The sequence below is a fragment of the Columba livia genome, chromosome 7 (genome assembly GCF_036013475.1).
Source record: "Columba livia isolate bColLiv1 breed racing homer chromosome 7, bColLiv1.pat.W.v2, whole genome shotgun sequence".
In the NCBI taxonomy this organism is placed as follows: domain Eukaryota; kingdom Metazoa; phylum Chordata; class Aves; order Columbiformes; family Columbidae; genus Columba; species Columba livia.
Window position 1 is genome coordinate 1,558,663 of NC_088608.1, and position 12,432 is coordinate 1,571,094.

General features: G+C 50.0%; 1 protein-coding gene across 11 annotated transcripts in view; it reads right to left on the minus strand.

Moving 5' to 3' along the window:
- The window catches only part of FMNL2 (formin like 2), a 129,362-nt gene that overhangs the window by 52,835 nt on the left and 64,095 nt on the right, over positions 1 to 12,432 (minus strand). For all 11 annotated transcript variants that reach the window (XM_065070190.1, XM_065070191.1, XM_065070195.1 and 8 more), the window contains exons 2-3: positions 9,690 to 9,773; positions 1,148 to 1,228 (exon numbers count right to left, since the gene is read on the minus strand). In XM_065070190.1, the coding sequence (XP_064926262.1) occupies positions 1,148 to 1,228; positions 9,690 to 9,773 (165 nt within the window). The remainder of the gene's footprint in view (positions 1 to 1,147; positions 1,229 to 9,689; positions 9,774 to 12,432) is intronic.

Genomic DNA, 12,432 nt, shown 5'->3' on the forward strand with positions numbered 1-12,432 from the left:
TTTTTTTTTTAACAAAAACCATAATTGGCTGCAGGCAAATTGAAAGATTCCCTAGCAAATGGTTTCCTGCTCCTCGGCAGAGCCTCTGACAAGAGCAGCGCTGTCAGAGCCATCACCGCAGCCCCGAGGAGCTGGAGAAGCTGGGCAGGAAGGATGGGACCCGGTGCTTGTCCCTCACCCGCACAAGGGACAGAGTTCACCTCCTCGGGATCCGTATTTTACCGCCGGGCACCAACCTCAGCTCTTTGTGCAGCAACACAGAGCGGCGACTGTTGGGGCCGAGGCAGAGCCAGGCAACGGCAGGGTCTGCTCTGCTGTGCCATCGCTGCCTTTTTCTACAGTTTTTCTTTCTTTTTAATCTTTTTTGAAGGCTATTATAACTATCAGCGCAGGATATGAGCTGATACTCAAAGTGGTTAAATGCCGAAGGTTCAGCCGTGTCCTCCAAGCAGGACGGAGGTTTACTGTTATTCTAAAATCCTGGAGGTTATTACTGAGCCCACGAGAGCGGCGCAGAAATGTTAGAATGAGCCACAAATACATCCCGGTGCAGACGGCACATTCAGGGATGCACGATGCTCAGGTGAAATGCCTGAGTCCTTCATGAGTGATTAATTAACTGTTTTGGGCAAAATAATACGCAGGAGGATGAGTGAGGCTGTGCCATGTAAATAAAGCCCAGCTTATGTCTTCAGTGCAACCCGGGCTGGGACCGCAGCGCAGGGACGTGTGCCAGCGGTGTGACCGGACACACAAACACCCTCGGAAAAGGACTCAACGTTTCAACATCTGTTCACGGGGTGAGGGAAGTGCCACCTGACAGAGGTTTTACTCGCCACCAGCACTGCCCACGTGCAAAGTCAGACCTGGAGCACAGCCCAGTGATAATTTGTGAGACTATTTATGGAAGCTGAAGTTATTAGAACGATTTGTTTCATGTGTCAGACGGCCCTTTTCTTTGCAACATCCCTTCTCCTCTCCCAGCTGTGAAAATCTCAGCATCTTTCCAATTACTCTTTGCTTTTCCCTGCAGTTGGTTCCCCCTCCAGGGCTCTTCTCAGAGACTTTGCTACAAGGGCAGGAAGGAACCAGGAGCCCGGGACCATCCTCAGGGCAGAACGAGGGATGGGAACAGGACCCTCCTCACCTTCCTGGTGACAGCCGGGTCCAGATACCCCTTCAGCTTCTGGATGTACGTGTGCGGGGGATTCTTCACTTGAAACCTTTCCTGCAAAGGACGCAAAAATAAACAGCCATTTTGTAACATCTCCTGTATTTACTTACTATATATACAAAATGCTCACACACAGATATTTAAACAGTATATATATACAAAATATCATTTTATATGTACATACCTTATACTCACAAATATATAATATATGCATATACAATATGCATGCAAACAAAATAGATTTACATGTATCATGATATTCTGGAATTTAATATTTATATAGGGTGCATAAAAATATACCTTACATATTCAATGACAATTTTGAATTGCAGTTACAAACACACACATGTGAAATAATAGGGTTTCTGCTAGCCAGCTGCACCGAGGAGAAAGAATGATGTTAGAAGAGTGTCCATGTTTGATTGAAAGCCATCACCCCAAAAGCCCAGACACCTTTTCTATCACTTGGAACAAGTCTAAGAACACACTGCACGGTCTACTCGTGGGAGAAGTCTCATCATGTCATTGTTCGGGTTCCAGAAAAATGAATGCAAGAGTAGCACTTTAGCAATAGACAAGCAATATTTTAACTCCAGGATATTAGATTGGATTGTTTTGGTGAGAAGCCCAGCAACTCCCAGCTCAGCCCTTACGGGTCCCATTTGCGGGCAGGGACATGGGACAGTCAAGGGCTGAGTGTCCCCAGGAGCACCAGCCAAGCCTTCCCTGCCACAGGGCATTATATTCTATATAAATATAATACATCCAAATACAGCAGCATCGCACTTCCTACATCACAGAACCACAGATGGTTTGTGTTGAAGGGCCCTTCCCAGCTCCCCCAGTGCCCCCCTGCCATGGGCAGGGACATCTTCACCAGCTCAGGTTGCTCAGAGCCCCGTCCAGCCTGGCCTGGGATGTCTCCAGGGATGGTTCATCCACCACCTCTCTGGCCAACCTGGGCCAGGCTCTCACCATCCTCAGGGCCAACAATTTCTTCCTCATATCCAGCCTGAATCTCCCTCTTTTAGTTTAAAACCAACACCCCTTGTCCTGTTGCAACAGGCCTTGCTCAAAAGTCCATCCCCATCTTTCTTATTGGCCCCTTCAACCAACTTCAACATCAACCAGCTCTTGAGCACCAACACAGACATTGTGCCTTGGGGTCACGTCCCCACAACCATTTCTGCCAGGACCGTGTCGGTGGTTGAGCTCGTCCCAGCCACCCACCGCTCGTGGAGAATCGGATGGTTTCCTTCAGCACCCACGTCACACGGGGGCAGAGCTGAGGGACCTCCAGTGTGGCGGGAACCAAACCAGCAAGCGCTACAGAGGCCAGTTACACCTAGCAGGGAAATTATGAACCATCCCTGTCCCATGGGGAAAGCCCAGGAACCACCATGTGCTTCCTTCTCCTCCCCAAAAGGCTGGAGTCCCACTGGAGGAAGGCAGGTTCCTGCGACTGTAAAACATCTCCTCAGCCACACCTTGAGACTTCTTTCTCCTTTAAGTCTTCCCAACTTCTGCCCTCACAGGGAACACTTGGTCTGCAATCCACCACCAGCTCCATTCAGATGTGAATTAAAGATTCTGACGACAAATACAAGGTCTGCAAGGTTTGTATTCTGCGAGCTGCTTGACTTTTCCTTGCTTTTCCTTGCACAGCCAGCTTGAAATTCATCCTACAAAGCCGCTGCAGAACACGAGTTGTTCTGCGAGGGGGAAGCTGTGTCCAAACCTGCTAAGAGCATTACCAACAGTTCTGATGCTATTTGTATCTTGGAAGAATTTTAAGCTATTCTGCCCTTTCCCTTGAGGAAAGATCTCATAACAATTTCATCCTGAAATTTCACATTTTATAACCGATATCTGAAACCTCCCTTTATTAGGTCAGGATGCAATTTTGACTACATTATCTGAAAATTATTTCATAATGAATAGGACACTGCTGCCCAGTTACCAGAACATACTGTCTGAGCACCAAAAGTCGTTCCTGTTAATATCTTGCTGTTTGCTGTTAAAAAAGAAATAATAATAATAATTCATCATGCTCAGAAGGAAAAAATGTACCAAAGAGTCTCAAAAGTCTGCGCTGTGGCTCATGAGCTCCATAAGACAGACAGCAGGCATTTCTTTCCTCTTTAAAACCAGATCTTTTTCCCATTCACCCTCACACGTAGGGGCCAAACACGGCCCTGGAACCAGCATCTCCTTTTTATCTATAAAACAGTCCTGAAAATGCAAATCTGAGGGTCCCTTTCACACCCTTGTAGTTAAATTCGCTGCTAACTGGGAGCAGGAAGCCCCACCGACGTTGACTTTGAAGGGTATTTTAAAAACTAAACAAATAAAAAGCACGTAAAATAAATCGGTCGAAAGAATGATAAGTCGATATTCAATTTACCACAACCACCGCCCTCATTTTTGCCCTTTTTACCTCCCGCTGTTGGGCCAGTTTCTCAGTCAGACTGACAGCCCCCTGGGCATCTGCGGCTTTACAGAGGGCATAAATACAAGTTATTTACAAGCAATTTTGATCCATTAACCTGTTTTAGAACTTCTTCACACGGGTAGACAGACCAAAAAGAAAGGCTTTTTCTGTAAATGAGAATCTGGCCCTTCGTAGACTAGTAAAGAGTTACCGAGATACCCGGACCTCGGAGACACCACCGCTTCTCATCCTGCCCCTCAACACTCCTATATTGGCTCATCGCAGCATTTGAATAACTGTGTCCTTCTCTACAAAAAACCACAACGGTAAAAGTGTTTTCCACTTGATAACCACATCCAAATTTGATTTATTCTTCACATGTGAGAGGGTTGGAGTGCAGTGCTGGAGCAGTGAGCAGCGGGCACAGCAAAGTCCCCGCCTAACAAAGTTCCGCTTACCTCTGGGGTTTATTCCTCTCCTGTCTGAGGGTTCTCTCATGCCAACGCAGCCCTGCTGTGCTCAGCCTAAGCCTCTGGAGCAGCTATTTTTCTCTTACGGATTTATTTCTCTTCCTAACTAATCACCCATCATCTGCTAAAGCCAGGAGCTTTTCCTAACTGCCAGTTTTAATACCTGGAGTCTTCAAAATGAGACGCTTAACGACGCTCAGTGAGCACATTGAGTAGTCTGCAATGTAGATACTAGAAGTTTCTGTTTGTTTCCTTCAAACCTAGCTGTAATTCTGTACTGAAGTAATCATCCCTACAGTGATTCCCTTAAAAAAGACGCTGCTCATTACTGCCTAGGAGAATCATTTGGGTGGAAGGATTTTAAAGACATTATCCACGAACAGCAGATACCAGCAATACTCTATCTAGTGACCAAGAACCACTTGTGGTAAACATCTCCTGGAAACATTTTTATAGCCCCTTAAAGTGTTTTTTCTGCTTTGGAAAGCCATGAGGGATTAGCCTGTAAAACTGCCCTTTCCTGGCTGTGATTGCTGTCTGGGTTTATCCAGCTCTGACTGTTTTTTATTAGAGGCTGATACGTCGCAAGCTGCCAAACCCAAGCGTCAGTGCGGCGCGATGACAGCGTCCTCCCCATGTCCTTCTGGTCCTTCTTCTGGATGACAAACACATCCTCGGCTGACATCGAGACATCGCTGTTCACACGTAATCCACTTGCCTTAGATACCATAAATAATTAGTTAAAAATTATTGCTTTTTCCTGTCTGTTCCTCCCCTCCGCTTCTGGCAATTTGCGGTCGCTCGCTGGCCAAATCCGCTTTCAAAATAAGAATTTATACGGCAAGGGGTTTAACGCTATTTGAACGAGGAGGTTGGGGATTTTTACCACACACGTGTTGAAGTTTAAAATCCCTATTTGAGTCTCCAGACTTCGCTGGGCAAAAACCAGTGGGTGACATCACAACTGGGACACGGTGGCTTCTCCTCCCCGCCACCCCAGCACCGCGCCGTTCAGACACAACAAAGTTAATAATAAATCCCGATGAAAACTATTTTATCTCCGCTACGTGACTCATAGAAGCACCGACACTATCTACAGCCCTGAAAGGAGAGAGGCGCAGACCGGCAATAACTCAGCCCGGCTTTTGTCAGCCACCTAGAAAGCAAACTAACTTAATTTCCCAAGGATAAAAGGCCCTTTCTTACTTGAAAAATTGCTGCCAGAAGGACAGAGAAGCACATGCAAGGAGCCAACGGCACCGGAGCGGAGAGCAAGGAGATGTCCCAGTCCCCAGCACCTCCCTTTGGGGTAATAAATAAGGAGATATCAGGGACAAAGCTGGAACAGGGGGTACAATGCTGCTCCGGTGCTTTTCTCACCAGCAATCTCCAGAATTAGCACTTTTTTTTTCCAGATGGACACCAAAAAAAGGGGTCTGGGAAGCTATACTTGAACTGCTGGATTTCTGCATTTCCTCTTCCATCTGATCCGACAAGGAATTCAACACATCTCTCATTCACCCAAAGCTGGAAAACCTATTTATTGCGTAACCAGGAAATTGTGGCTTTTGCTTCCAAAGACATTCAGGACATTTTCTGCATTAGTGACATATGTTATTATTATTATTATTATGACCCTCGCTAACTGGTTTCATTCCTAAGATTCACATGCATTAGGCAAGCACACAAACCCGGCAGCAGTGACTGCTGGGGGGGCATAAAGCACACGGATGGTGACCGGTGGTGACCAGAGGTGGACGAGCAGGGCTGGAGATCAGCGTCTTCTCACTCCTGAGGCACAAACATGCCAAAAACGCGGTGCACGTTTCCACCACCCGTCCCCAAACCACACAGCTCTGGTGGGCAGCTCAGCAATCCCGCCAGCAGGACAGCGTGTCACTTTGTATGTCTTTATTATGGAATGAAGCAACAGGAGCAGGTTAACCTCAGCATCAATTAAGGGGCAGAGGGATCCATTTCCACCGCTATTAATTTTCTGCAAAACCGGGTCACTAGCAGGGACCCAGCCAAGAGGCACAAGAGCCGCAGATGCTCCCTCTGAGGCCCAGGATGTGACCACTGCTCGGCCCTGCAGAGCCTGGGCCACTCGTGTCCTGCACCTGCATCTCCAACTGCTCCATCGCTCACTGTCTGATGGAGCCTGGGCCACTCGTGTCCTGCACCTGCATCTCCAACTGCTCCATCGCTCACTGTCTGATGGAGCCTGGGCCACTCGTGTCCTGCACCTGCATCTCCAGCTGCTCCATCACTCACTGTCTGATGGAGCCTGGACCACTCATGTCCTGCACCTGCATCTCCAACTGCTCCATCGCTCACTGTCTGATGGAGCCTGGGCCACTCATGTCCTGCACCTGCATCTCCAACTGCTCCATCGCTCACTGTCTGATGGAGCCTGGGCCACTCATGTCCTGCACCTGCATCTCCAACTGCTCCTTCACCCACCATCTGATTTTCAGTGAGCCACCTGTCTCAGGGACGGCAGGCTGGATAAATGAAGCCATGAGCATCTGTACCATCCCAACGTTTGTGACTTCATCAAAACACTGGATTTTACCCGCAACAGGGTACAAAACATATTTTTAAGCAAAAGCTCACAAAATAGAGCTGTCAATGGCTACTGCAGCATGTGCAAAGACAGGAAAAATTCATTAATCCCCACACATACCCCTGGTGTCTCCAAAGGTGAGGACACAGGGATGCCCCTGCCACAATTTGCCATTAGAGGGCAATGAAGAACTTTGTAAGATGTCCCCAACCTCTCCCTCCGCACCCGTGCCCCCTCTGTCACCCACCACGGCCCAGGGCTGGATGAAGAGGCACAGAGGACACCAAAAGGGTGGCTCGCCATGCCAAGAAATGGTGTCCATCCCTGCCAGAATCCTTCCTAATGCTCGCTCACAAGATGACCCACTGCTTGGACCTCTCCACGATGGACAACAGCTTTATGAGCTTCGCTCTTCCCCTTGTTCACTGAACCAGAGAGGCAGGGAGCGAGCTTTCAGAGCACTAGCAGCACCACTGAGATGACTTGCAAGGTTTATAGACACACAACATATAGAACAGAAAATACCACACAGGAGTCCCCACAACCAGCCCAGCAAACCCTTACAGTGACTCACTACAGCGTGGACAACCCCATTCACAGCAGATTATATTATTATCGTCATCATCATGATGAGACTGGCAGCTCCCCACTTTGGTTAATCTCACTTCTGCAAAAATGAAAGCTCTGTTTGGGAGCTGAACTCTCTCCCCATATATTCTCAACATATTTCACAGATAAATGGCTAGGGTCTGCTCTACAGACTATATAGAAAATATAATTTAAGAGCAACCTCTTTTCCATTTCAGGCAAAAGCACAGAAGGGAAAGAATGAATTTCTTCAAGCTGTTACATTAATTTACGTCCTCAGTCCTTCACTAAGCAAAAGCGGGTGAAAATGGTGTAATGAGTGATACCAATAGAAAATAGCAGTTAAAATCTGCATCCACACTAAAAACACATGTTCTGTACAGAATCTGTTCCTGGAAATACTTTTAGCCACGCACCGTCATCATGCGGACAGCGGTCAATATTTCACACCCCATACGCTGCACTCCGGTGCTTTTCTGACTCGCAGTGCCTGCCCAGCACCAGCGGTGCTGCCAGGGCTGGGACACGTCACAGATGTGCAGCCCCGGCACAGATCCTCGGCCGGCTGGACCCTGGAAAGGTGGCACATTGTCACCTCCTGTCCCCTGGGGCCCCTCGCAGCGCTGGTGACAACAGTCCTGCGCAGCTTCATAGAGTCATGGAATCACTTTGGTTGGAAAAGACACTCAAGGTCATTGAGTCCAAGCATAACCCACCCCTGGCACTGCCCCATGTCCCTGAGAACCTCATGTCCATCTGTCCAGCCCTCCAGGGATGGTGACTCCAGCACTGCCCTGGGCAGCCTGTTCCAATGCCCCACAGCCCTTTGGGGAAGAAATTGTTCCCACATCCAACCTCAACCTCCCCTGGTGCAACTTGAGGCCGTTTCCTCTGCTCCTGGCGCTTGTTCCTGGGGAGCAGAGCCCGACCCCCCTGGCTCCAAGCTCCTTTCAGGCAGTTCAGAGATCAGAAGGTCTCCCCTCACCTCCTGTTCTCCAGCTGAACCCCCCAGGTCCCTCAGCCGCTCCATCACACTTGTGCTCCAGCCCCTCACCAGCTCCGTTCCCTTCTCTCCACGCGCCCCAGCACCTTGAGGTCTCCTCGCTTCCCTGCCTGAAGAGACTCATCCCAGCCTGGGGTGAACTCAGCCTTGTGCAAGGAGCTGGTAAGATAGGCTCAGGTAACTCCAGATCGCCAATCTCCTTCCCTGTGTTTCCATCTGCTCGTCCCTCCCGCCCCGCTGTGCAGCGCAGAGTGAATCGGAGCAGCTGCGTGTTGCACGGGGTGGATGAGCTGGAGTTCGCACATCCCGGCTGCGCTGGGGCTGCTCCTGCCCCGCTGCCAGGGCCGCGCAGGCTGAGCTCTCCCGTCCGTCCGCACGCTCCGAGGGCGCCTGCTCTGAGCAAACGTCCGTGAAACAAATCACTTACAGTAAATTAAGTGATTTGTTCAGTGTCTCAATAAACTGAAACTTTAAATAGCTCGACGCTTCAGGTTTTTTGCACAGAAAACTCATGGAAAAATGGCGAGTAATTCTTTATTCAGCTTTACTTTAAAGTTGTTGGATTTTATCAGAGGCTCTGTCACTGTAATAGCTAAATAGGAAATGTCCCACAAATGTATTTATTAAAATGTTCCTGACCTCACAGCATGACTGTGCCTTCCGCCAAACTCTCATCCTGCTACCGCTGTGTTTACATGTCAAGGAAACATCCTTTCTCAGCCCTGGATCAATTATTTCCATTAGAGATTACTTTTGAAGTCTACGGCACGACCTGATTTTGCTGCTGGCTCACAAATGCACATCCTACCTCTGGCATGCTTCGCTTTCTCTAAATAATGCCGTTTCTGTTCATTTGCCAGGGCAGAGCCAACCTGTTAATTGCTCTGTGCTGCTGCCAAGGCTGCACGCCACAGCGGAGCTCATGTACCAAAGATGCTTCAGCATATGGTGCTGCTTAATCCGAGGTTGTTGTTGAGGCTCTGGAGGCGAAGGGGAGCTCGGGCTGCATCGCCCTTTGCCTCCCCCTGAAGGCGACAGTGACCGCCAGCTGCGGGAAGGGCTCCTGCTGTGCAAAGACAAATACTCACTGGGTCGAGACCACCCATTCCTATTGCACGGGTCGAGAGGGACTAAAGTCCGAGCACTCGCTGAGGGGGCACTGATGGGGACAAGTCTCTTTGAGCTTGTGCCGGGCAAAATAAGAAACATTCACCGCCCAGAGGAAACGGGCACAGGGGTGATGGTGACATCAAAGAGAAAGAATAGCACTCCGTGGCAAAAAAGGGAATTATTATTGCAAGGCAAGTCATTACCAATAACGAAGCATGATGTCAAAGAAATGAATGTCTGAATCTGTTCAAATACCTGTCCTCCGCGAGGTCCCTTTCTAAGCCCGGGGACGCTGTGATGAAACCCGGTTTGTGCTGTCAGCCCAAAGCCCTCCTGGCCGCCCTTACCTGGTCGCAGATGAGCTCCCACTTCTTCTCGTTGTCGTATTGCCGCAGCAGCCGCGCTTTGTCGGGAGGCAGGTTCATGGCATTCTGAGGAGAAAGAGAGAGCGGGCGTGAGGGACCGCGGAGGGCGAGGGCTCCGGCAGAGCCAGACATGAGCGAACCGAGGTGACGTGGCGGTTGCTGCCATTGTTCTGTATGAATTCCTATTGACAGGGCTATTCAGAAACGTTCCCTCTAAACGTCGTCTTTGGCCCCAAAAGCACCAGTGAATCACAAGGCACTGAGGGGCAGAGCTGGGGACAGCAGGAGGTGACCTCTGTCCGGAGGAGAGGACACGGCACAGAGCCACCTGCCACCCCGGATAGGTTCCCACGGGCCACCAGATCCCCTTGTCCCTTCGCCTGTCCCCGCTTGAGCACACTCGTATGGGAAACCCACACAGCAGAAGGCCAGTTCTCTCCAAACAAGATCTCAAAATGCCATTTCATTTTATTTCAACGGTGGGATACTCTTCAGGTGTTTAAATGTCACTGTGTGCAACCGTATGTGGATGGGAGAGATCCCAGGGGTGGGATTGCTGCTGCCCATCCTGACGCAGAGATAAGGATCCTGGGACTGTGAATGACAAGCTGCAGTAACGATGCAGGGAGAGGCAGCAATTAGGAGATGCCCATCGCTGCTGGCTCCTTTGATGTCAGCTGGGATCTCTCTGTGGGCAGTCGCCTGGGGTAGGGCGGCACAGCCCGGCTGCTCCCAGGGCAGCTCTGCTAAGATCTGGGTCTAAATGTGCAGCATAGCTGTCGTGCTTGGGCTCCCGGAGAAGCCAGGAACACCTGGAGAGCTTTGCAAACACCAGGGCTGAGAGCGGCCCTGCGGCACACAGCAAGTCAAGTGCCTCAATGAAAAACCTGCCCAGCACCTCTCGGTCTCCAGCTTGCGTTCCCAGACCAGCCCAGTTATCCCCAGTTAACCCTGGAGGACCAAAGGCTGTTGAATAATCTCTCAGCAAAGCAGCCATCAATGAACTGGTGTTTAGGTATCGAAACACCCTGCTCTGGGAGCACCCATCTTCACAACCCATGCTATAGGCAGTTTTACATATTTATTAAAAGCAGGCTGACCTGGAAACACTTAGAAACCCTCCCGGACCCACACTCTGCTACAGCTGGACCCGCACAGCCAGACTGGGGCCCAACCTCCCCCTTTCATCACACAAACCCTGTCCCAGGTGTCGGGAGAGGAGGGACATGGAGAGCCCAAACTGCCACAAACACCAGCAGGAGCATCTGGTAGGACCAGCCCAGCCTGCTGACACCCCTGAGCAGCACACGATAAAATCATCATTGCAGTAAGTCCTCAGACAGGGACCGTGGGCCACTGGGATGGTGCAGATGGACTCGCTGTCATCCCTCGAGACCTTATCTCCCTCCATCCCGGTGACGCGCGTCACCGCTCCCGGGGATCCCCTCACTGCTCTACTGCTCTTCCTAAAGCTTATTTTCCATCAGATAACACATACTCTTCCTTTTGCTCATCTGCACTGTCATGTTGACAGTATTTATAGGCAGCGATCGTATCTGCACTTGATTCTCCTCCCAGTCTCTCACCGTGTACCTTATCAGTTCTACTCATCATTTTAATGTACTTCTTGGTATTTTTCCTGGGGGTTTTTCAAGAACCATTCCTTACCTCTGAGGATGCAAACATATTTCATAGCTTAGAATAAACCTCGGCTTTAGGAAAAGCTTCACAGTTTATGTGCAATACACCCCTTGTCAAGCCCTGATCTCCTCCTAGCTAATCAGCTTACCCACCCGGGCTGGCGCTCGGACAAGAAACCTGCCTGGAAACCTTTGCAGAATTCAGTCGTGGCAAGAGTTCAGGACAGATGAAAGCCTGAAACAGGGAGAACAAGACCCAGGCAGCAGGTCCCAGTGATCTCATTTCACAATGAGTTAAATCTGATCTCATCCTGAAACGTGAACTCTTTGCTCCACGTCGTTTTGCTGCACACAACCATTTCATGTATTTCAACAATCACTGCAGCCCGCTTCAGATACCCCCTGCACTGGCCCAACGGGTAAAATTGGTTGTGGATACACTGTGTGCAACCAGGTTCACATCCCAGTGGATGGTTTGCACCTCCTCGCTTCTCAGTAAGAGATTCAAAGCAGTTTTGAAAGCTGCTTGTGTGCAAGTCCCTCAACACACCATGGACAGGACCCTGGGCCAAGGCAAACCAAGGCCAGTCACCCCGGTACCCCCAGTCCCATCCTTTGTCTCTTCTGGAGGGAAAAGCACAACCCCTCTGGCCTCATCATCCATGTGGTGAGGAGGGGATGGATTTGGACCAGGAGGGGGATGCGCGTGGACCAGGAGGGAATAGATTTGGACCAGGAGGGGATGGATTTGGACCGGGAGGGGATGCGCTTGGACCAGGAGGGGATGGATTTGGACCAGGAGGGGATGGATTTGGACCGGGAGGGGATGGATTTGGACCGGGAGGGAATGGATTTGGACCGGGAGGGGATGCGCTTGGACCAGGAGGGGATGCGCTTGGACCAGGGCTTTTCACGCTGGCAGCATCAGTCTGACATTAACTTTTAATGTTTTACGCATAAATCAGTTTGCATGGCTTTCTTGGCAACTGGATCAAATTGCATCCGTTTACTGGAAGCTCTGGCAAGACGTTTTCTCTCCCAGCCTGAGGCTCTCGGCTCGTCCTGCAGGTTCATTTCTGCTCCTT